The sequence below is a fragment of the Maylandia zebra genome, linkage group LG17 (assembly GCF_041146795.1).
Source record: "Maylandia zebra isolate NMK-2024a linkage group LG17, Mzebra_GT3a, whole genome shotgun sequence".
Taxonomy (NCBI): Eukaryota; Metazoa; Chordata; class Actinopteri; order Cichliformes; family Cichlidae; genus Maylandia; species Maylandia zebra.
Window position 1 is genome coordinate 36,095,840 of NC_135183.1, and position 25,990 is coordinate 36,121,829.

Sequence of the window (25,990 nt, forward strand, 5' to 3'; positions counted from 1 at the left end):
TTGGTGGCTGACTAAATACTTTTTTGCCCCACTGTATATATACACACATATATATATATATATCATGAAGGTGCACTGCCAATGTTTTGCCAACAGTGATTAGTGTAAGTGATGCATTTGTCCTCTGCATAACTATACAAGTAAGCAGGACGGAAGCAGATAACTGTTACAATGTTTGCATTTTAAGACACCTTTTTTAGCATAAACTGAAGAATAGGATATCATATACTGGGTTGGACTACTGGACCAATATATATGGCTATTAGTGATCAGCTAGTTGTTGATATGATTGTTTTTGTGAGAAGGAATTTCATTATTTTTGTTGCTGTCCACTTTGTCCTCAAGTCCACTGCTGGGTCGGACCGCATGGTTGAGCGAGAGCTGTGATTTGTACACATCTTGTATGCAGTGGCTTGGAAACCTGCCACTGTGTGGTTGAAGTTAAGTACTGTTGTAGCATCAAAGTGTAAGTCTCACCAGAACGTCTGCTAATCCAGAGACCATGCTAGGTCTACCAGTGGTGTGCTGCTTTGTGTTTTTGATTTCTTTAATCACAATCATGTTATCCTAATAATTTATCCTAATAATTTATTAGGGTGCTTTAACGCTGTTGATTTAGAGACTGCAAGCGCTGCATTTGTTATCTGATTGCATCATTCATATCCTTTGGTTTTTGTCCAGTTTAAAACTAAATATATCCCACCTAGGTGATATTTAGCAAGTGGGCGTATGCAGTTCATCTCCTCACACATAGCTCTTTGGATATTATATCAGCAATCGCTAGTATAGTGCTGCTAAATTACCAGTAATCATCATGGCTGGATGGACCATTTTAGCACATTTCCCAACCCATATACTCGTGCAAACAAACTAAAACACTGACCCTACAGTTAAATAGAAAGCAAGTCGTCTGTACTCAACAGCACTCTATTGACTCACTACACATTTCTCGACATTATAAGGCTGGGACAAGCTTTACAAGCAAAGACTTTTAGAATGTCATAAGCTTATGTCTGGGTTTGTGTGCTAAAAAACAAACAAACAGGTGTGTGCTGGTCAGATCGATAACTGTAACAGAATATCTGGACTTGAGGCCATTCACCAGTATACAGTATGTGCGGACAGACTGCTTGTGTGCTTTTGTGCAACACAGTAGGCAGAGTTGGTAGCGTACTGATTCTAGCTGATACCTCGGGCTCTCCCATCGATCAGCCAAATGTCTTCAGCACACTGCTGACTCCGAGCCGTGGTCTTATTTCCTGTCCCCATAGAATGGGAGCATTATCTGAATTAGTCAGGATTGCAAGTGAAGAGAGTGTATCAATATTTTTGCAATGGTTATGTCAAGACTGACTATACAGCAATTATATGAAGAGATCTACTTCAAGCGCCAGTCTCATCTTCTTTTCTTGACTTCTCTCTTGCGTCATCTCATTGCAGCAGGTCGTTCATGACTCAACGAGTGTCTCCCAGACGTTTGCGTTAGTTTGAGCAGCAATTAAACATGAGTGCTGAAAACGATGACTGCAGAAAACCAGAATGGGCATCTAAAGCTTTTCAAGAATTTGCACTTAAAGGAATTCAAATTAATTCATCATTAATTGGTAGTTTTTGCACTCACTGCCATTAAAAAACACCAAACCCAACACTTGCAACCATGTTTAACACACTGAAATCCACACTATCTGATATCATGACCACTCACTCGCATTGTTCTCTCTTAAGTCACTGTCTCACTCTAACACCACCCTACACGCACAGAGGGGAACCTAAAAGTAGTAACCATGGCAATATTCAACACTGCCCACCGGGTCCACTGACAAAAACTATTAAACAACACACAATGTATATGGTTTAAGCTCACAGAAACATGTAACTGTAGCATTCCTGCCCCCCCTTTGGTCAGAGGTGGGAGGATAGCCACTAAAACACCCCCCACCCCCTGGGGCTGTGGAGCTGGGTGACTCAGACATTTGCAAACTCTGACAAAACATGTTCATATATACAGCTGGTAGATGACATTATCCCTCTGTTACTAAGGAGATGAAACCTTCTGGAAATACAGTAGCTACAGTGTCTGAGGCACTTGGGCAGCACTTCTACCAGCAGCATCACAACAACTTGTAAAAATTTGGAAAAAAACAAAAAAGTAATCTGTGTGGAAACAGTGCTCAAATATAGTGATGTAGTGTCACGGTGCTATGGTCAACTTATTTGGTTAGTATGCTATGATCCAACAAAATTCTAATTGGTGTGACAATTGGAAAACGAGGTAGCCCTACACCAACAGCCTCCAAAGAATAATCCATTATTTTTAGCAGCGGGTAGAACGTGTGGTTACATTGTAACCTGGGTTTTCTGAGTGAGAGACCATCTCTTAAGATAGAACTTTATTAATCCCTCGGGTGGGTTCCTCTGGGAAATTCGACTTCCAAAAAGCACAGCAACGACCGAAGTTACAGTTACAGAATTGTTATATATATATATATATATATATATATATATATATATATATATATATATATATATATATATATATATATATATATATATATATATATATATATATACACACACACACACACACACACACACACACACATACATAAAGAATATGTAATGGTGGATTACTGGACTTTCACTCAGAGCTCCAAACACAGTTTTCAGGTATGTAAAGAATATGTACGTAAACCTACATTCTTTAAAATGGTCAGCAGGGGGCAACCCATCTTGCTCTATAACCGTAAGCCAGTCACAATTAGGCAATGAGTGTCTGGTTTCACAGTCATTTCCAATTTTTTCTTGCCTAGTCGGACTTCAAAACACCAAGATGGAAAAAAAAAAAAGCGTGATCGCACGGTGGCTACATCCAATCATAATGCATATGCTCAAAATTAATTTACACCATGTCAAAATCTCCAGTGAGGCTGTATTTTGTTAAACCAGATGGGCGAAAATTTTAGTAAACATAATAAAAATCTTACTGCTCAACTCCCGACAAGGTATAGCTTCCAGAAATAGTAAACCAACATACATCTTTTGGGATATTTTGCCAATCTCATAATTGGCCACCACCAATACACTGGATGTTGTGCCGGTATGATTTTAGTCAACCGTCTTTGGTTGATCACAGTCTGAGTAAAATGTAGCAAGTTGAAATTCCAATAAAAATCAATAACTGAACAAAATTTGAACTTTATTACTCAGCAAATTACTGTAAATAATTATTAAGATTGTTAACACTTTTAACACTGCTTCTTCGGAAAATTTCAACTTATTGTAATGTGACCCAAGGTACACGTTCTGTGGGTAGGGTGTTCCAGTCTATCACAGGATCAACACAGCGACAGACACTCTGACAGCCACACCTCTTTTTTGTGTTTGTTTGGAAAAGCCACAACAATGCTCTGACTATGAAGAGTTACACAACAGCATTTTCAAAAGTGGCTTCACTTCGCTTCATCCTCGGTGTTGAACCTGTTTTTTTAGTTTCTGGAAGAACTTCTCCTTTTCAAAGAACATTTCCGTTAAACATCTGAATAATTGCGGATTTACATATTTCATATATGCAAACTACACAAACCTCATTTTATCAGAGGAAAATCTTGAACCTCCAACACCAACAGATGCTGCACCAGTGATGACATTCATCTGCACCAGAGCTTTACCGCTTGTATCAGGCTGTCCTAGTCTAAACATTTACGGATCTATCAAGTCATGACAGAGGACATCGCTGACAGTGTCTATTTCATTTGACGGCCGTCTCTGCCTGCCTCACACTGGGGCTCTGGAGAGCATGTGTCTGACCCGTGAGGCACACAGCCCGTTGGGTGAAATGTCTAAGATGTCTGGATCTAAATGTTTATGAGCAGACTGAAATGACAAAAACTGCTTTAGCTGTGCCACAATAATGTCCTCGTTTGACAGGTGACCGGGCAGCAGCAACTGTCAGCTGTCACAAACTGCGATAACAACACCAAACAACCGGGCAGACAGCGAGGCAGCAGGAAAATCCCAATATAATAAGCAATAACACCTTCTAAGGTGTAACTGCCTAATATATCTTTGGTATCAAATAACACGTTTATACTTCAAGCTTCTGAGCGGTTGTCCCGTTTTCTCTGGTATTACCATGTTATGTCGATATACGGAGTCAGGTTGGTTTCGTACGTGGCTTGTCACACTTAATAGGCTCTATAAATTTAGCTAATACTGCAAAGTTAGCACATCTTCATAAATGACTCTTTGCTAACCACAGCGAGGTTGCCATATTTCATTAACTTAATCTCTAACAGCCCCGTGTTTGCGTTGTCCTTTTTCATTAGCAGTCATAACTAGTTTTGACACTAAGTGACGCAAAAGTGAATGATTTCGCTAACACAAAGTAAATGTAATTTCTTCACGCCATAAACTGAAGAGCAGATGCGACGTTTTCCTTGCAGGTGCTGTAAAATGCGCCGAACTGAAACTAAACGCAAACTTGCTCGGAGTTGAAGCCCAGGTGACTTCCAGCTCGGTGTTTTTTTTTCTCCCTCGTCTCCCTGTCAGACTTAAAACCAGGTAAAACACACACACACACACACACACACATTCCCCTACCTGCAGGACACCGTGATTTCAACTTTGGTGGCAGGAACAGAAGGGTTGAGCGGGTCGAAATCTACTATCGACGCCATGCTTAGGAAACTGTTGTTCATCCTGTCAATGTTTTTCCTCCTTTTCCCCTTTTACTGCGGTCCTGCCCCTTTTTACGAGCGCTGAAGGAGGATAGCGAGAAACTGTGTTTGCGCCTCCTCGGCGAGAACTGGAGCAAAGGTGCCAGAGAGAGAGGGGCTGGAAGATGTGATGTCACACTACTCTCGCCTCTCTGTGTGTATTCCTCTCTTTCTATCGCCCTTCCCTCTTTTTCTTTTATTTTCATTCTGCCACACGCTTCCCGTCGGTGTCTTTCTGTCTGTGTCTCACTCCTGTTCAGTTCTGCTGACTTCTGTTTAGGTCATTGAATTTCCTCACATTTACAGCCATGGAAGTGCTGACAATGATACAATCGCCAATTACGCAAAACAATAAATGTGTCATGAAAAGTATTTCCTGTGCATGTGTGTGTATGTGCACACACGCACACACACACATATTTCTCCTGCCCCTGTCTCAATACTCTTATTCACTCTACTTGAATTCAGTTTAATTCAGTTCAGTTCAATGTAGGCTTTTGGCTGAAACACCCCTAGCCACGTCTTCCATGGCCGCATTAACCTCTTAAGGGGCCTAGGGCAACAACATCCCCACTTCACCATCACCCATCAGCCCTAGGTCATGTCATTAATATCGTTTAGCTCAGGCTTGTGAAAAGGCTTGTCCATACATGAATTCTTCTCACAAGATAAAAATATCACTTAACTTCTTCTTCCCCCTTTTTTTTAAAATATATATACATACCGGGTGAGGCTGTTACCTACAAATGGGGTTGGCATCTTTTACTACAGTCACACAGTGGTTGGAGACTTTGGCACCACCTGAAAAAGAAGGGGACTAGATCTGCAACCACTTGCAGTCAGCTGCCATCTTCAAATCAGCTCTGGTGCACTAAGATGGCAGTAAAATGATAACAAGACAGACCAGTCTGCTTACCAGTTACCAGACTGAAGGGGGTCAAAGTGTCAATACATGCAATCTGTTCATGATAATATGGCAATTAACTGTGATAAATTGTCAGAAATAACAAATCTGTTGTTGGCTGTTGCAAATCTGTTACCATCTACACAAACAGAAATTCACAATCGATCCATCCTCTGCTGCTTATCCATATCAGGGTCACGAAATTCAAATTAAACAGAAATCCATATTAAGTACTTATATTCAGAATTCAGCTACAATCTCAAAGAAATACACATTCAGAAATTCTGGCACAAATACTGGCAGAGTTGCTGATTGCAACTAGATGATTGTAGAAGACCCAGAACTCCAGGCACCAATTGCATCTATAATGACATAAGCACTGGGCAACCTTGCTTTTATATACACTATAATGCCAAAAGAACTGATTCAACCATCTAAATCACTGAGTTCAGACATTTCAATCACTTTCATGGCTGCAGATATATAAAATCAAGACTACTTCTACAAACATTTGTGAAAGAATGGGTCACAATCAGAAGTTCAGTGAATTCCAGCTTTGTACAGCATGGACTGTACAACAAGTCCAGTCAATAAATGTCCTTGCATTTAACTATTAGTATTATAACAAAGTGGAAGCAATGGGGAGCGAGAGAAGCTCAGTGACAAAGTGGGAGGCCACATAAAATCCCTAATAGTATACGTAGGTCACCAACTTTCCGCAGAGACCTCCAAACTTCATGTGGCCTTCAGATTAGCTTATCAATAGTCCCCAGAGATATTCATGGAATGGGATCCCATGGCCAAGAAACTGCATCCAAGCCTTACATCACCAAGTGCAATGCAAAGCGTCAGATGCAGAGGTGTAAATCATGCCACAACTGGAGTCTAGAGCAGTGGGGATGTGACAAATCGCGAAGTCTGGGGTTGTTTTTCAGGAGCTGGGATCGGCATCTTAGTTCCAGTGAAAGGAACTCTTAATGCTTCAGCATACCAAGACATTTTGGACAATTTCATGCTCCCAACTTTGTTCGAATAGTTTGAGGATGCCCCCTTTCTGTTCCACCAGGACTGAACACCAGTGCACAAAGCAAGGTCCATAAAGACATGGATGAGCGGGGTTGGTGTGGAAGAACTTGACTGGCCTGCACAGCTTGATTGCAACATGATGGAAAATTTGTTTGTATTTATTAAACACAAGCTTCATTTTTTTCATACCATTCATTGGTAGCAATTAAACTGATATCTTCTTATTTTATTGCTTTCCTTTGTGGCTGTCAGCTGGTCACTGCTATTTTCTCTCTCTTATCATTTCCTTGTCTAGGCAAGACTGCCATTTTAAGTACATCATGTGGCTTTTGCATCATGTAGTCCTCAATTAATAAAAACAACAACAACCTGTAATGGCTGCTGCTTAAGTTAAATTTTAGTATAGACAGAACTCACAAAATCATTTCAGTAGGTGGTGGTGCTCTTAAAATATATATATGTGGAGACAATGACTATGGAGAAAGGTTTATGCAAAAATGTTCTCCCAGAAATGTAATAGTTGTTTGACCTAAATCTGGTTCTACCAGTATGTGCCAAGCTCTCTGACAGGCTTCAAAATAAATTGTTTGTAATAGCCAGATATCAGTCTGCAGCCAAACCTTGGATTTGTCCCTGTCTGTCACAAAAATGAGCAACCTATTGTAAAATGACTAAATTATCATGACGGAGTCCATAAATGAAGTCAGTATAGCAATATATTGACACAAGCTTGGTTATAAAAACATACAAAAGCATAGCTAATGCCAATGAATAAATGTGCCAAATGTTTAATATCCAATTAAACCAGATAATTATTTTCATTTTATTATTTAGTTTTTATTTCTTGTCATATTTTTTTTACATTCTAAATCCAATTTCTGAATATTCAGACAAATTTAAAGATTGTTGTTTTTTGACCTGGTCCATTTTTATGCTCTTATATTATCATGGTTGTGTGAAATGGGCTCAAAGATGACAATAATACTAATTATGATTTGCTATGTGATTTCTTTCAGCATTATATCAAACAAAAGTTTTATTATGCCAGGAAAAACAAGCATCAAGCCTGCATTATTATTTTTTAGCTGAGATACAGACTAAAGGGCATCTGCAACTTCAAGCTCGAAGTCAGTGAACTACAGTATTTGCTGTAAGTGCAATAGCAAATCACTGGATAGGACCAAAACTCCAATCCCCCCCTTTTTTGTCCCTGGTGGTTTGATTCCCCACAGATTCGTTGGCTGTTTTGTTCCCTGTGGATAATCCAGCCTTCATGTCTGTCCGTGTGTCTAGACACACACTCTTCTAGTCTCTGTAGCCTGTGAGGAGATTGTTAGTGTTATTATTATTAGTGTTTGTGAAGAAACATTAATAACCGTCTCACTCTCTCTCTCCCCCTTTCTCCACGCTAGGAGGATAAGCATCGGATTTAATTAACTGAAAGGGAGACCCTCCGCTAGCAGAGAATAGAATGACAGCGTGATGAATGTGAAGGGATAAGGAGGAGAGTCGCAATATGAGGACACTGTGTGATGAGTGTGCGATTCCAAAAGTAGCTCTACAGTACTTTGAATGTTTCTCTGGAGGCGTGTATATATGTGTGAGTTTGTAAGAGCTTATCAGGAAACACGTTTGTGCTAGTAAACAAGGCAGCAAGGGCACAAGATAATGTAAGGAATGTCACAAGGCCGAGTGCAATGCATGTTTAAAAAAAAAAGTGTCTACTTGTGGTATATATCACACGAGTGTGTGTTTGTGAAAGCATCGTGTTGGGATGATGGAGTCAGAAGATTTTAAAATGACGCATCTTGGTATTAGTCAGTGTGTTTACTGGCTACTTCTCTAAATATAGCTGTCTTACACACACACACACACACACACACACACACACACACACACACACACACACACACACACTGACACGCCCTGAGTTGAATGTGCAGCATGATGGTGAAAACTATTACAGCACCTTTGGGCAAACATCATACCCCTGCCCTGTGTCCGTGTGGGCAGTGCGGTGGATGGGTTCGCACACGCGCGCGCACACACACACACACACACACACACACACACACACACACACACACACACACACACACGGACACGCATACAAAAGTGCAAGGGCAAAAATTAATACACAGGCACAAACATACAGTATTTGCAGGTGGCACAGAAAGAAAGACAGAAGCTCAATGTAGGCGCAAACATCACATCATCACCACAAGAATGAGCACCACAGGAAGCAACACTGTCTCAGTTAGACAAAAGCACATACACATGCACGGGTACACAAAAAACTTTTCGGTCCATGCTGTCAGAATGATGATATCCATTAATCATAATTGAACAGCTGAGTCCCTGCGCATGCATAAAACATGAAGCCAATTGTAACCAATAAATCCCCCACATATAGTAATTATTGCACACAACTGTGTTACCGGCTATCCATTCCACGTGCTCATCTCATCGAGGGTCACGGGGTTACTGAAGCCTAGCTCCACTGACAGTGTGCAAGAGGTAGGGTACATACTGGACGGGTCAATGTGCTCACCATCCATCACAAACTAACAGACGCACACACGCAACCACTCACACCTGCAGCCAATTTATAATCACCAATTAACCCAACATGGACTGTGGGAGAAAGCTGCAGCATCCTGAGAAAACCCACGCAGGCACAGGAAGAAGACGCTAACCAATGCATCTCTATTAAAGCACCCACCTACATACTGTACAGTAACCACTGGTGTTCATAGAAGCATTAGTGTTTCAGTATTTTTCTTTTTCCCTTGAGTAGAAATCATTGTAATTAACAGAAGAAAAGATATTTCTTTTTTATACTAGCCCACGTTTCCATTTCTAAAAAAATCTACCCAATAGCTAGTGTTTTAATAGCGTTTAATAGTGTTTTAAATCTTTATAACTTTAACAAATAGAACATTTGGAAGAAAAGCATCTGGACTTCTTTAAGTTGCTTGAAGACGTTTCACCTCTCATCCGAGAAGCTTCTTCAGTTCTAGGGTCAAAAGGTGGAGAGTCCCAGATTTAAGCCCTATGGGAGTGTTTCCCCAAGAGGGATATGGACCCCCTATTGATCCACTACCTAATCACATGAGCCAAGGTGTGAAAACAGGTGTAGGTCACAATCAGCCAGGGTTTCGGGTGAACCCGCTGTGAAACCTAGCCCCACCCTATAATGTGATTTCCTGAGGTCAAAAGGCCCAGGATGTGAGTGGGCATTAAGGTGTCTGGGAAGGATCTCAAAACTGGATTATAGATGGCAGACAGTTGGTGTCGTAAACCACCGCCTCTGTTCAAAGATGGTCGTTCACAGTGGACATAGATGGCTTCTTTCACTCATCTTTCAAACCATCTTTTCTCTTTGTCCAAAATTATGTCCCTCTTGGGGAACACTCCCACAGTGCTAAAATCTGGGACTCTGCACCATTTGACCTTAGAACTGAAGAAGTTTCTCGGATGAGAGGTGAAACGTCTTCAAGCAACTTAAAGAAATTCAGACGCTTTTCTTTCTAAGCTCCTTAGACTACAATGACCTGGATGACTGAGAACCTTCACAGAGACTGTGTGAAAGTCACTTTTTTGCCCATGTTTATTTACTCTCTTCTTTTTTCTTTTTCTTTTTTTAAAAAAAAGTGGAGTCAGAAGCGTTCACATTTGGATGAAACTGTAGAGCACAATGGTTATCAGGTAAAACTAGCAAGCTAGCAAGCTGCATCTACAATCTGCATGAGCCCGTCACATGGACACCCATGCTTACTAATTAGCACAAAATAATATAAAAGTAGTAGTAGTAAAAAGTAACTAAAATGAATTACTAGAATTTCACAAACATGACGTAAGACACGCTCTTAGTACAGCTAAGTATGGTTTAGCTTTCCCGTTCCATGACTTGAATTAGCAAAGATAAAGCTTAGCTGACTAGGTTACAAACTGCCAGGTGCACTCACTTGTATTGTATACACCTGCCAGTCAGTGTGACGGTCCTATAACTCCAGTGTTATAAGTCTAGTGTTTAGTAACACTTAAACCTGTGAGTTAAAAGCCTCTTTACCCGAATGGGGAAGTTAGCAATACTAACCATGGTGTTCATGGCGTACTTTGATGTATAAAGCCTCGTCAATCACAAGTCGCTAACCAATGAGTGTTTGGTAGTGATGTACCAATATCATTCTTTAAGCGATAAAATTACCCCCAGCAACTTAAAGGTATTTTTTATACACATTCTCGAGTTTTCTTTTACTTTCCCCACATTTTGTCACCTAATTAGTGTCATGCTAGCATGTGCTGTCCCCAGTTTCACTGTGAGATCAAACCCTCACTCGTCAACCTCGTCTGTCACCTGCAATTTTTGACATAATGTATGTATTAGCTTCAGTGATGACCCCTTAGCAACTTGGCTCTCAAGTATTAGAGTACGTTTTACAGTAAATAGGAGATAATGCTCATCTATGTTTCTCTTTCAGCTCAGGAATGTTGCCCCTGTGAAACATCCTATGTGGTTATGATGTGCTAATTGACTCTTCGCTGTACAGGGTTCGACTGGAGAATTCTCTGGGTTTAATAGTCACTGACATTTACATAATTCATAGTGATCTGCACTCATACAAAGAGATCTACAGTAGATGATTCAATTCAGAGTCCAAGTCCATTCTGTCAACAAGCACTTTACATTCTCAATTCTCACTGTTGCCCTCTTTTTATTCACGATCACTCGCCTAGTTTCCAACCTCTCCATTCTCCAAGTGGCTCACGGTGTCAAAGCTTTTAAGCCACCGCTCTCTAATTTCATGCTAAAACACTTTATAGACGTATTAAAAATGTTGTTCTTTCCGGTCTATTTTGCATCATAACTGAAATCCACTGAGATAGGGTGATTTCTGTGCTCGCATTAGGAGAGGAGGCAGCAGTGGCTCATCAGTTCTGGTCATAAAACAGGGGCGCCGGTGGAGGATTCACTCTGTGGAAAATGGAACTGATGGTGGTTATTGACCGTGTCCTCCAGATCCTCATTGCTGCTGAGAAAAACGTCTTTAACTACCAAGTGGTCGGTTTCCTCGCCCCTCATCTTGTCCTGCTGATTCAGTCTTTAGATTTGTTTTCATATGGCTTTAAAAGAAATGAAAAGCACATTAGGTGCTTTAGGTGTTCGTTTTTTTTTCCACGCCGCATACTAATCTACATTCTTCTTACCAATCACGCCCACGTTTATTTCAGGAAATCATCCAAAGATAAAAACAGAGAACTGCCTCTGGTCTCCCTCTGGTATTCCACTGCTTGTTTTAATTTAATTTTTTGACCATTGTTGAAGAGGGCAAGCCACGAAGAGAAAAAGCGAAATCTCCCCCCTCGCCCAGGACCATTTCACAGACAAAAATGAACCGGTATTGATTGTAATCCCTGGATAAATACAGAGCACATGCAGCTGCAGAAATCCCATTATTCAGACAGAATTAACTGTGAAACAAGAGCACCTGCTTAAGGTCCACACATCACCAATCAGTGCGTTCACTGAGCAGATTAGAGGAGGATATGTTATCTGAACTCATCATACATTACGTCGCAATTAAACTGAAAGTGGAATTCCCAGTCCACACCTTCAGCCCGACAGATTGTAATTGATTTCTGGTGAAACCTGATCATCAGGGTTGTACTTTATGCGACAGTAACTCGGCTCTTATTAAATTCCGTAAATTCCAGAGGAGCTGGTAGGACAGAGAGCCGGTGTCAGGTATAAAAACTGTCACGTTGTTTTTCAAAAACTAGTCTTTTGAAACAGCAGCAGTAGGGGAGACCGGGGATAGTTGTAACGTGGGTCAGTTGTAACACTTCCAATTTCTCCAATCAGGGCTAAGTTTCAAATGATGTGACTCATCCTGTACATGCCCAACTCAGTTTTGCTATCACATGTGAAAAATCAGCACATTTTGTCAAACACAGACAATTTAACACGAAAAAAAGTAATTTGTATGGCAAAAAGTAAGTTTTTCTACTTTATTTCAATTTCTAATAGCATTATCTGCTTTGCAGTTAAACTCATCAAACTTAAATTATGTTATTTGTATGTCTATGGGGATATATTCTGCGTAGGTCTTTAGTGCTAATGTTTTAGCCGTTGGCTGTAATGTTAGCTAGTTCATGGCTATAGGAGTCTGGGTCAGTTGTAACAGCAACAGTCTGGGTTAGTTGTAACAATAATGCAGATGTTACAACTTACCACACTATTACTTTAACTTATATTAAACAAGTTGGGGCAACGACATCAGCAGAGAGAGGTTCACTGGTCGCATTTGTATATGCGGTTAATGCCATTGACAACACAATTCCTCCACTGTTTGTGTTCCCACACATACATTATGCAGGCCACTGTGTCAGAGATGGGCAGTAGGAAGTATTGGTTGTGGAAATAAATCAGGATGGGTGCACGAAACAGATTTCCTCATCTTTCTGAAGCACTTTGCAAACCACACCAAGGTAAGCCATGATAAAAGTAATGGAATTGCGATGCTGGTGAACAACTACATTTTTTCAGCTTCATTGTTATGTTCAAAATTGGTGCAAGAGTTGTAGGTTACAATGCCCACTGAGCCAATGAGGCCAAACTCAAGGAAGACCAACCAAAATTAATGAAATATTCAGTTGCAGAAAATTCCATAACTTGTCTTTTTTGGGGGGTTGGAATATGTTCAAAAGCTAGATTTCTGCATTCTGTCACACACACACACACACACACACACACACACACACACACACACACACACACACACACAGAGCTACATAAATGGCTCTAAGTGCATTCATGTGTTGAATAAACAAAGATTACATGTTAATATTTTGTCAGTACCCTTATTTCATTGTGTTACATTTCACCCCAGGATATGTTACAACTAACCCAGACTATGGGGTTAATTGTAACATTTCACTCTTTGTGTTTGAGGCCATACCATGCAATGGGTAATTGTGCTGCAGAGAAAATAGCTGCACTATTTAATAGCCGAGACATGTAAATACTTTGCATTACATTTTGAATCCACTACCTTAAACGAGCTCCAATTTACAGACAGAAATGTCAAAAATGTTACAACTATCCCCGGTCTCCCCTAATACTGTCTTGTCTGTGGTAGCTGACACACACGTTATCATTCTAGGACGTTGCAGTCTGGTTATGTTTTACTTCCTTTAAAGTGTGATATTTTTCTACAAACAAACACTCAGTCATAAAGCGCCGCGTGATGCGTGAATCCTTTCCGTGTGAATTCCCCATTAAAAGCGCTGACCTGTTTTCCATGCCACCTCAACCCCAAATGTGCTGGAGCATGTGTCATACCCGACATTACAGTATCTGTCAGAATATTATGTAGCTGCACGCATGCTTCTGCTGCATGCAGTGGCTTGTCACAAATTCACAACTTACAGACATACAAGTTAAATTAATTACAAGTTGCAAATGTTATGTAGTTAAGCGAGATCAATCATCCACTAATCAGTTTGTGAAGTGCGATTTTATAGGAGAATCTCAAATGAAACAATCAATTCCCTGTCAAAATAAAAGCAGAGAAAGGAAATAAGTTATGCTGAGTTAATGAGGTTGAAAGTGGCATTGTGTGGGTGTTATGTCATCTGATTGCGCTTATGAGGCGTATTAATTCTGTTCCACTTTATACTAAAGTTCAACACAGTACATATAAGAAAGTGTCAGACACTGTTCCTCTGCCATGAGGCCAGTTAACACTCTGCTGCTCTCACTACCTCTGAACATTGAATATCGATCCTTCTTCTGTTTATAAGATTGGGGAAACCTGCAGTCAGCTGAGACTGAAGAAATCACTTGGATGAGTGACGAAACGTTTCTCCTACAAAAAAGCTACGTCCAGATGAACAGAATCAACTTTTGGAGATCGATCCTTCTATCACTCTTTACATTATTATTTTTTAATCTTTTTTGCCTCCTGCTTTGTCTTTAGCAGTACACTTCAGGCAGTGCTGCTGCCTGGAGTTATAATTAAAAGGCAATTGAAATAAGCTGGCAGACAAATAATGACTCAATGGGTACAGAGAGGAAGATACTGCACAACGTATATATCGCATGTTGAGGACACACAGTGTTTAAGATTCTACACATATTTAAAGTCATAATTATTCATAGAGCCATAGGCCAAATTATTCCATCATCCAATGGTGCATTTATTTATTTGCGGTTTTCTTTTTGGGGAGTTTGGATGTGGGTATTGCCTGAAATTGTAATTAGTCATGACAGAAATGATTAAAATAATACAGAAAGAAAGCCTCATTTGTATGCACATCAAATGAAGCACAGTCTCTGTGTTTACCTACTCAATCACTCAGGTGTCATTATACAGTACTACCACCATGTGGTCACAACATATTAATACATGAGTTAAAGAAAAAAAACAAGACAGACATGAAGCTTAAAAAAAACAAAACAAACAAAACTTTTTTAAATATTAAAATTTATTTCCACGCTGCAACCGATCTTAATCACTTAAAAATTGTTCACAAGAGAATCAGCAGGAATGAAACGGCGTATTTACAGAAGAAGAAATTTACAGTCACATTTCAAAATATAATATTACAATTAGAGGGATAACACTTACAGCTCATCTGGTTTCTAGGGGATTATTTAGTCAATGGGACTGAAAACCGATTTCTGTACTCGATTTAAGCTCTTTCTTGTGAGACAGAAGGAAAGTCAATTCAACTCACAAAATAAAAAGATTTTTCAGTGCAATTACCTGAGTCCCACTGACTTTACCTTTGCTAACAACTTCTACCTCATGTATCCCAGTAAGAGCAGCAAATTTATTTAACAGATACTTGTGATAGAGTAGTTCAGGAGCAAATGTTTACCTAACCTTTTTAATGAGGGATAGCCAACATTTATCAAGTAGTGATTTCTCAGTCACTGCATACAGTTCAGGATTAATTACAGGCACTGATAATACCTCTGTATATGGAGTCAGTCGTCTACAACAGCAAGATAACAGAGGTATCAGATGGAAAGAGTTCAAAAACTTTCAGTGGATAAGACACCACAGAAAAATCAGAGAAAAAAATAAATAAATAGTCGTAGCATTTTTACACATTTAACAGACTGAATGTTCTTTTCAAATGCTTAACTGCAGCACATGTGCAGTTTACAAGTACTAAAACAGCAGAGATAAACAGTAATATACAAGAAACTGCCACACAATTTGGTTGGAAAAACATGCACATATACACACTTGAAAAAGAAATGCTTTCACAAGACTGTAACTCATACCGTATTACATGACTTGGGAATTACAAGGTGCTTGAGTCTATCAAGATGAATGATTTACAATCACTGACTGTAAATCAGAATGTTTCATAAAAGCACTTGCTGCCAGAGCAGTGCTTCAGCTGTGCAAGTGTCGTACAACTATCGAAGACGGGCAGAGAATTACGGTCAGTGGATTACCATAACATCTAAAAATAACGGGAAGTACAAAGTAAAAGACCAAGAGATGCTTTATAAAAAAGCATCAACCAGAGGATTGAGAAACCGAGCTGATGGCCGACTATAATCAGAAAAAGCTGTTGAGTTGGAAATGTGAACAAATCTTCATTATTACCTGTTCTTAAATGGTTATTCTGCTCAGAGGAGTTCTTTCTTAAAAACCTGTTGCAATGTGCTACCATGCACATTCAAAAATGATCACAATCTAACATTTATTAAGTGTTTTGCCACACGCAGAATCAATGTGCGGGCAAATGCGATAAATAATAGATTTGCTGCTAGCTAGCTAGCATATTTTTCCATCTGTTTTTTAAATTTCAAATATATTTTAATGTTTAAGTAGTTTCATAATTCAGCTGTCTTACAGAAAGACAGGGCAGGATATGTTTTCTGGTCACCGTGAAAAGTATCAGCTAAACTAGCTAAAAGCTAACTAGCCTAGCAGGTACTAGCCTTTTAAGCTAGGAAAGTTAACTTTATTTTATGTTGTTCAGATTTATACAATTATAGATTTATATAGTTATTTAAAAATATTACATTACACTTTGAATTATTATGGGTTTTGAAATGTCTTTCGCTGTTATGTCTAATGACAAAGTAGCCTTTTTCAAAGGTAATGTTTCAGCAGATAGTACTCTCTGCTTTTTAAGGCAATATGTAATGTAGGAATAGTGCTATTCAGCTATGATACCTGCAGTTTGTTAGAGATACAACATTGTCACTTTATTTTACTTATTTTTTTAAAAGCTTAATCCTGACTAAGCCTGGGTAAATTTAAACTGTATAAGAACCGTGTTAAAGGAGCATGGTGTATGCCTTATTTTGAGGCCTCTACTTTAATCTGATGGGCTTGGCAGTAACAGCTCAATATTAAGACCATATGCAGCTTCAGTTGGTCCTTGGTAACTGAGAACACATGCATACATAAAGAGACCAGCACAACAATGCCAGAAAGACACAATAAACCACCCATCACGTGAACAAAAAGACAGTTATTGCTGGAGTTTAAATATTTCCGTGTCTTGTCTTGGGACACAGACGTTTTCAGCAGTCTTGGTTTTGATGAAGAAAAATTGGTGCAATGAAGCAAATAATTTAATCTGTTTTCCTTTTTCTTAGTAGCTCTGCACAAAAAATGAATAATATTCATAGACAGTATCCATGTTGTCTTGCGTTGAACTGACAGGGAATGTTGAATACACCACAAACTCCTGGATCAATAAATCCATACTTTTCTTTTCACTCTATTACAGTCACAGCTATGAAATGAGCTGGCCACTGCAGCAGTTCTATGATTATAGGAGCTTGAGAGGTTCACGGATGATGTTTTGACCTAAAATGTCAGTAATGCTACTCAGCTGGAAAGAATGATTTCCCTGAAACTATTCCAAGTGAAGCATCAGGGATGTTTTAAGGTTATTGTGGGCCTATCCTGCCATACCTATTGATTTGGGACCCTCTCTGGGTTTCCCAGTCAGTAATTTCTCAAGTCGAAGATGTTATAGAAACTTTGCAAATAATTCATGTTGACTGACTGATGGCCAGTGAGCAATCCTGTGTCATTAAATCCAGCAGTCATTAAAATCCATCCTCCAGAGATGCTTTGGCTTCCCAAATCTTCACAGTTCGGTCACTGTCGAAAACACAAAGGTAAAGTTTATGATAATAATCAAAATTTGTAATTTTAACATGGCAGGATCGTAGTTCAACACTACTGACTAGTGTTCAACTATGTTAGGAGACTTACTCAGAGGCAGTGAACAGTTGGCTGCTGTTAGTAGCCAGGCCGTTGATTGGACTGTCGTGTCCTTGGACCTCACCGAGGGGTGCAAGCGAGTCAGTGTGCCAAAGGCGCAACAGCCCTCCTCTGCATCCACTGAGCAGAACCGGGGAGCCTGGCACCACGCCAAGAGCACTAACCCAGTCTGCCTTGGCATTGACCGACTAGTAGATGCAATAACAGCCAACAGTTAGTGTAGAGTTTATCAGATTTACAAGTTTAAGTCACTGATATAAACTTTTTAATCTTGGGAAAAATCTTTGATGCACAATACCTGTAACAGTTTCTTACTGGCCAAGTCCCACTTTTTAATATAATAGTCTCTGGAGCTGCTGTAGAAAAAGTCTCCATGCACAGTGAGAGACTCCACGCTGTCCTGATGGACGGGGTCAAACGTATGGCAGGAGGTGATGCTACCCTGAGCGCCCTCTGTCACCTCAAACATCTGAAAAACAAGCACATTTGTTCTTTATATATATGGTGGTTATCATAAAGTTTGACGACTCTGTTCATTGCTCCCTGGAAGTATAGTTAGGGCTGGATCAGGTGATCCTCAATCCTCCCTTAGTTATGCTGTTGGTTATGCAACCCTCACTACCCTGGCAAGCAAAATATTACCCCATTGAAACGGGCAATTCCGGACAGTTGGTAGTACTGCAGGAAAAAAGTGTTAATCTAACAGATTAACACTTTTGTCCCCCCCCGCAGTTTTAAATCCCTGAAAGTGGGGACGTCTCTCCCAGAGCTCCAGTTCGGTGACACCATGTGCATCTTGTAGAGCAGTGGTCCCCCCCACACACAAACACATCCTCCAACCTCACACAAACTTCAATTTTTTTGTAAACATCCATCCATCCATCTTCATCCGCTTTGTCCGGGGTCGGGTCGCGGGGGCAGCAGCCTAAGCAAAGAGGCCCAGACCTCCCTCTCCCCAGCCACCTCCTCCATCTTATCCGGGGGAATACCAAGGCGTTCCCAGGCCAGCCGAGAGATATAATCTCTCCAGCGTGTCCTGGGTCTGCCCCGGGGCCTCCTCCCGGTGGGACATGCCTGGAACACCTCACTCAGGAGGCGCCCAGGGGGCATCCTTGTCAGATGCCCGAACCACCTCAGCTGGCTCCTTTCGATGTGGAGCAGCAGCTGCTCTACTCTGAGCCCCTCCCGGATGGCCGAACTTCTCACCCTATCTCTAATTTGTTTAAACAATTAAACAAATTAAAATAAACTACTACCTCTTTTAAATAACAGAAAAACAAACCATCTTTATGGTGTAATTATTTTACGTTTAGGTTTTTTTTTAATTGTGTAAGAATATTCAACATTGGTATCAATACATTTTTCAAAAAAACACCTCTCTGTGCAGAATGGGTTTAAAAACATTCTGTGGCAGGATCAGCCTGATATTATTCACATTCGACTGTAACTTTACTGTTTAAAGAGCTAACATCTTCAAATTTTCAGGAGTAGTTATTCATTATAAGAAGTGTTTGTGAAATAAAAATCAAGAACGTGGGATATTGTTTGTCCGTGATTTGGACAGCCTAGCGCGACGCAGGGGGAAGCAAATTCTGGCGGGGATGCCTACCTTAGCACCACCGTTGTGCAGGTGAAGGCAAGATATCATCATAGTTTTTAGACTTTGTCTTTACTTTACAATATAAAGAGCCTTGAAGGAACTGTTGTAATTTGGTTTTATTTAAAAACAGAATATAATTCAACTGATTTGAGTTGAAAATCCTATTCAGACTATATATCTATATATATATATATAGGACGCTGCTACAACACATATATGGCTACATTTTTGTGTAGCTTCCTACTTTAATATGATGGTCTTTGGAGCCGGTGAGCACCAGGTCCTGCCCGCTGCCCAACTTTTCGACTGTCAGACACATAACAGGCCCCAGATGGCCGGTCAGCTTCCCCGTAGATGCAAATCTAAAGAAAGGAGTCAAATTAAGAAATCATTACCAAAATAAATACCTCCTATGAAACTGCTTATAGCTAAAACTCCTATCGATGTTACTGTAACTCACTTGCGGAGGTCCCACATGCGGACAGCATTGCCAGCAGCAGCATACAGGAAAGAGCCAGTGTGGTTGAGAGTAATCTGATTGATCTGACTCTCTCCAGGTGGGATGGATAAACTCCGAGCAGAAGAACAGGTGTCTCCTGAGCCCACCTGTCCCGACGACCTTACACGTATAACAAAAATGCAAAACAATAAGATGGTGATAAAACGTAATGACAGATGCTGGACGGAGGGGCGCGTGAACTTACGTGAGTGTGCGGATACACTTGGCAGAGTCTCGTATGTCCCAAACTTTGATGTAAGCAGTGGAAACAGTGAAGACAAGGCTGGAAGTGTACCTATAATAACAGCAACAAGTAAGTAATCTATCCAAAGGTTAAATACAAAAACCAACGTTACTAGTGATTCTAGTATTCTGGTACCTGACTGAGACGACACTGCTGGGATGATCAGCCAAAGACATGATCTCCTGACCTGTCACCAAGTTCCAGACCTTACATGTCCGGTCTAAGAAGACGCACGAGCACAGGTCAGATTAAGAAACAAAAAGGAAAGAAATCATAGAAAACAGTCTTCTCGTGGTGGCCGTTTGAAAGCCGGTGCAGTTTTTACCTTTAGACCCTGTAAACAGCAGGTCATCAGTGGCGTCTACACAGAGAACAGGCTTGGTGTGGCCCTCAGCTACATAAACACACTGAAGTTTGCCCCCCCGGCTGTTCTTGGGGCTTGTTACAGGGTTGATGACACCCCTACAAACATGACACAACATTTTAGACTTTCACTAATCAGCTTTCTGCACCAGCAAAGCCTTGTAGTGGCATACTGTAGCTGACAGATTAAAGTGGTTAAAGCAGTGACAGAATGAAAGGGAAAGGAAGTACAGAGTTAACTATTCCCTCTGATTTTAGCTTACATTTGATATTTAATTAAACATATTAAAGAGGCATGAATTACCTGTGGCCTTCAAACGCAGGCGAGTCCTCCAGCCTGAAACAAAATAATAATGGTTATTTAAAACTTAAATAAACACAGTTAAACTTAAAGGGCGTATTAGCATCCTAACATTTGCCTTTTGCAACAGTTTGCTCAGTAAAGCAGTGAAGTTCAGGCTGCTGGGTTCATGTCATTTTTGTAATCACCTAAATTAAATTATGGCTCATCAGGGGTTCATGAATGGCTCTGTTGTAATTATCCAGCTGCGGCCTGACTGACACATGGCTAAAACTACAAACAAACCTGTTCTTCTGATTAAAGGAAGTTCACACTTACAGGGATTTGTAGTCACTGGCTTTGGTTTTAGTTTCCGCTGTGCTAACTGGAGCTGCATGTACAGGTCCTGGGATCTGCGACGCCACGCCTCCTTTCTCGTGCATCTTCCTGCGGCTGAGCGGCGAGCGCTCCAGTTGTTTCCTCTCAGCTCCTGTAGGTGATCTGGATCTGGAACTACAGACGGTAAAGATTTCACAAGGGGTTTTGTTTTTCTGGAGTAATAACACGTAACATTTTAGCAGCAAGATATCACACAAACAGTCTTCAATATTTCAGAATGCTGAATGATGAGCACCGGAAATATCTGGCATTTCAGAAGAGAACTTTGATATTTTTGTGCCCTGCAGAGGAATGTTGCTTTTACCACTTACATGGCAGCTGGCCTGGCAGACAGCGCAGATGGGGAAACAGTTTGCTCACGGTCAGCGATTTGACCAACCGCTTGACCCTGCATGTCTGCCGGTCCTTCCAGGCGCTCAGCAAGGGGCAGCAGAGGGGCTGAAAAGTCTCCAGTGGGGGATTCACAGGACAAATCTCCACTGCTGGCATAAAGCAATTCCATCTGTGTGGTGGTTCGCCTTCGAGCCTGGGGGACCAGAATAGTTTGGAACACGGACTCACAACTCACTAAGCAGCTAGTAATTATCCTAAATTCAACAAAGTATTGTGGAACTTCTGCTTAACTTTGGATGAAGTAAAAAGGAGGGGAATTGGAAAAATATGGATCAAATATTATAAAGTAAATTCAGTTTTAAATTTAAAAGCATTTTTTAACTGTTAAACGTAAAAAACACGGGGGCTTAAACAGTATGCTGCACATTGCCCGGCAGAGTACAGTACCTTGCTTCTTGGTCTGGATTCACCACACATCTTCATTAAATCTGATGCCAGTGTGCTGAAACACAGAATTTTCAACCAGTTATTCCCAGTACATGTTAGGCTAGCAGTGTTAGGCAGTACAATGTTTACCAATTTTATGATATTAGCATTTAATTTGCACCTGCACTTTCAGACTCGAGATATGCAGCATCATCCCTATGTTTTGTCTGAGAACGCTCTTCTTCACCAAAGAAGTGGGAAAAAAAGGAAAGAGAAAACACAACTGGCGTCTGGATAGAAAGTGATCCTCTTCCTCCTCACCTCAAATTTATCTCCAGAACTGAAGCCAGGACTCTAATGCACACGCTTGTGCATAAACACGCTCAGCAGATTAGACATCCAGCGCACCCCTCAACATTATGAAAGCTAATTTTAGGCTTTCAAGGGTTCTAAAAATCACACTTTGTCTCTGATAAACAGTTTGATTGCTTTCACACATGTGACAGTTGGCTCATATTACAGCTTGTTCGCTATCTGTATCTGAGTCTGATAATGTTAGAGCCACTTCAACGAAGGTTTCACAAATGCCAGCTAACAGCAGCTAACAGAGGTTAACGGCAGCTAACAGAGGCTCACAGCAGCTAACAACGGCTAACGGCAGCTAACAGAGGCTCACAGCAGCTAACAACGGCTAACGGCAGCTAACAGAGGCTAACGGCAGCACACAATAACATGCAGGGAAAAGTTGCCTGCTCAACTACGTGAGCTACAATGGTACAAACAAAAACAGGCCTCGTCAATAACTAGTATTTGCTTTGTCTATATCCGGCTTCTGTACAAGCAACAAAGTAGTTAGTGACACAAAGTCGTTAGCATGCAATGAACGTGGGATTTCACAGATCCAGGCATCACTCGTTTAAATCGCAAAGACGGCAAGGGGCGAAAATGCTCATCAAAAGGGGACTTCTGCGATCATGATGCATGAAATCATGAATTACTTTTTTCTTCTTCTAACTGTGAACCTATAAAGTGCTTTTGAATTGATAACCTGTGCAGGTGTATATATTTACCTGCCCTCTGTGGCTGGACTGGGGGTGGATTCATCACTACTGCTGTCATTTCCGTTCTCTGCAATAATGACAGACACAAATAAAGACACATTTGAAAAAGGGAAAAACAAAGAAAAATGTGTCTTTGTGAGTGTGGAAAGCATGTGTGACTTCCTTGATGGCACATTTTAGATGTCAGGGACTGTTCAGAATGTTGCTGCAGCGGTTCATAAACGAGGTCGGGGGGTCGTTTAGTGTAGTTTTAGATAAAGGGTGATCTGGGAGAGAAGGAAATGGAGGAAAACGCAAGAGAAGACAAACACAGAAAGGCTGACACGCAAACTGCTGCTTCCACATAATCGCAGCTCATCCTCATGAAGTGGGACTGGCTAGCAGGTGGGGTGACACGTCATGCATATTACTGGCACAGTTACGACAGCCGGGTTAGTTTTTATCAGGACTGCGATGCACGTGATGCACACGGCAAGATTCCATCATTTTTTTCAAATGTAGATTTTTTTCTTTCTAATTTGGAAACTAATTGCACAAAAAAAAAATCAGACTGAAAACAGTTCACAGTTTGGGAGCAACATTTAATGGAAATCGTGTAGTGTGCACGTGCTTTGCTCTCTCACGCACTAACGTACTGCTGTGTATTTTTGTCACTCACCTGGAGACAGGTAACCTAACTCTGAGCTCACAGCAACACCACAGAAAGAAACAAACAGAAATCAAAAATCAAAACCCAAAGATGAGGAAAAAGGCTACTCGTTATTTTACTGGCTTCAGTGACAATTTGATGTGTCATAGTGACAAATTCTTCACATCTCTTTTGGACAAGCTGAGGAAGCCGGTAAAGTAAAAAAGTAGCCACACACGGTTAAAAAGATGACTGAAAAAGGTGATTGCGCCCGACGGGCTCGGACCCGAGTCGATCTGTCGGCGCCCGCTACCTTGCAAAGCGCTGCCCAGCAAGGCGTCCAGCTCCGGGTTGATCTCAGCTTTCTCCTTGAGCATGTGGAAGAGCAACTGGTTCTGCGTGGCGCTGTTGATCTCCGTCTGCTTCAGCCTGCCCTCCATCACCTTCAGCTGGGAGTCCTTTTGAGCCGCCTGCAGACCCTGAGTCCCGGCACAGCAGAGAGATTATCACAGAGCTCTTTTTAATTGTTTGTATTCGTATAACGGAGGTCGACCTCCGCATCTGTTCAGCGCAGGAAACAAACATAATAAAGGCTCGGCCTCTTTCAGTTTAGTGTGAAGTAGTAATTACTTCCGCTTCTTCGTTTGTGCTCTCAGTCTTCCTCCTTTTGCCGCTGGGCTGACTGCATTTCCTCACTGGACCAATTAGGTTTCGCCAAATCTAATCTTATCTAATCTAATGGAGACTTAATTCAATCATGTTGTTCCATTAAAGGTCTCATTAGATTCAATCTCATAAAGGAGCCATGGTTACGAAGAAAATGGGCTCGGGATAAACAGGCAAGCTGCAAACGAGTTACCACGACGACTGCAAATAATCGCTATGCAATTAAATTCATAAAGCACTTCTACTTAGAGAAAGGTTGGTATCATAAAAAATAAACATTGTGATATTTTGTAATATTTATTTGACATGTCTGGTGTGAGTCATCTGTTGGTACCTTATTAATGGCCATAGTCATGAAATGGTCAAGTAGGAAGCGGGACTCAGATAGGTTACAGGAACTGATGACAGCAGCAGCATCCACGGTGTCTCCTTCCTCCTGCAGCCCACAGCGATGACACATTTCATAAAACATTGCTGCGAGAAACTTGACAACTTATTTCCACACAGTGTGATTTGATTTAAAATGAGGACAGCAACCTTCTTCCATAGCTAACACCAGCTATCAGCACTGCTAACACAAACAAGTTTTATAAACAGCAATTCTGTGAGAGATTTCCTGATGTGCTTGGGATCATCATCCCGTTCTATGACCCAGTTGGCCTCACTTCTGACTCTAGAGCACTTTGGTATACAGAGGAGTTCATGGTCGACTCAATGGCCACAAGGTGCCCGGGTCCTGAGCTGCAAATCAAGCCCAAATCATTACTCTGCCACCAAAAGTGCTTGGTCTGGTTTTCTCCAAATGTGAAGCTGTGCTTTACAGCGAAACATCTCCACTTTGGTCTCGTCTGCGTCTAAAGGACACTGTTCCGGAAGTCTTGCAGTTTGTTCAGATGCAAAATCTGCAGCAACTCTCTGGTGTAGGTCTTTATTGAGGATTGCATAGTCTGAATTTGGGGATAATTTTCTGGAACGTCTACTCCTGGCAATATTGGGGGGGCACTGTGTTAAAACACAGCGGACATTCCCAGACCTCCAAATTGCCAAAACATCTGCTTTTATAGAGGTGCATTGAAGTGCATTTGATTAGAGTTGTACTTCTTTTTTAACAGGACAATTAAAACAGAAAAACATCTCAAACTGCCTGGATTATGAGAGCAAACATTGTTAGCTGCTATAAAACTTTCACCCACGGCTGGGATGCAATTTAATGAATCACTAGTCTGACACTAACCATCAGTTAGCAACCCAATTCTAAGCCTGCAGAGATTTCCAGCAACGCACATTTCAGCCAACACAGCATTACATACCACCGCTCTCAGTGCTATCTCATTAGTGACCCCAGGCTTACTATTGATAAATAATTGCACAGTTTAACCCAAGCGGCAGCAAATCAGAGGTTTTCAGGATCCGCGGCTCTCTAATTCCTAAATTGCACACTTTAAACTCAACAATTTGTGCAGCAGCTTAAAGAGCATCGTGAGTGGCTGATGGCATGAATGTGAGGTACAAAACTCAGAGTGTAAACGTTATACGTGCAAACAAAAACTTACATGTATACACGGCTGATCAGCTG

The 25,990-nt window shown here is 40.9% G+C and overlaps 2 protein-coding genes across 8 annotated transcripts in view; both read right to left on the reverse strand.

Moving 5' to 3' along the window:
* The window catches only part of LOC101469944 (copine-8), a 105,125-nt gene extending 100,237 nt beyond the window's left edge, over positions 1-4,888 (reverse strand). The window contains exon 1 of the mRNA XM_004553920.6: positions 4,600-4,888. Coding sequence (XP_004553977.1) covers positions 4,600-4,697 — 98 coding nt within the window. The 5' untranslated portion in view covers positions 4,698-4,888. The remainder of the gene's footprint in view (positions 1-4,599) is intronic.
* A 10,230-nt stretch (positions 4,889-15,118) lies between these two features.
* Positions 15,119-25,990, reverse strand: part of LOC101469293 (kinesin-like protein KIF21A) — a 49,084-nt gene continuing 38,212 nt past the window's right edge. For 4 of the 7 annotated variants that reach the window (XM_076875526.1, XM_004553919.3, XM_076875523.1 and 1 more), the window contains 16 exons: positions 24,749-24,850; positions 24,062-24,227; positions 23,779-23,799; positions 23,130-23,187; positions 22,081-22,135; positions 21,612-21,826; positions 21,241-21,414; positions 20,926-20,958; positions 20,584-20,720; positions 20,394-20,478; positions 20,220-20,309; positions 19,976-20,134; positions 19,760-19,877; positions 18,214-18,384; positions 17,907-18,103; positions 15,119-17,792 (listed from right to left, as the gene is read on the reverse strand). In XM_076875526.1, the coding sequence (XP_076731641.1) occupies positions 17,738-17,792; positions 17,907-18,103; positions 18,214-18,384; positions 19,760-19,877; positions 19,976-20,134; positions 20,220-20,309; positions 20,394-20,478; positions 20,584-20,720; positions 20,926-20,958; positions 21,241-21,414; positions 21,612-21,826; positions 22,081-22,135; positions 23,130-23,187; positions 23,779-23,799; positions 24,062-24,227; positions 24,749-24,850 (1,836 nt within the window). In that variant the 3' untranslated portion in view covers positions 15,119-17,737. The remainder of the gene's footprint in view (positions 17,793-17,906; positions 18,104-18,213; positions 18,385-19,759; positions 19,878-19,975; positions 20,135-20,219; positions 20,310-20,393; positions 20,479-20,583; positions 20,721-20,925; positions 20,959-21,240; positions 21,415-21,611; positions 21,827-22,080; positions 22,136-23,129; positions 23,188-23,778; positions 23,800-24,061; positions 24,228-24,748; positions 24,851-25,990) is intronic. The other 3 variants (XM_076875527.1, XM_004553918.3, XM_076875524.1) reach the window with 2 other exon arrangements.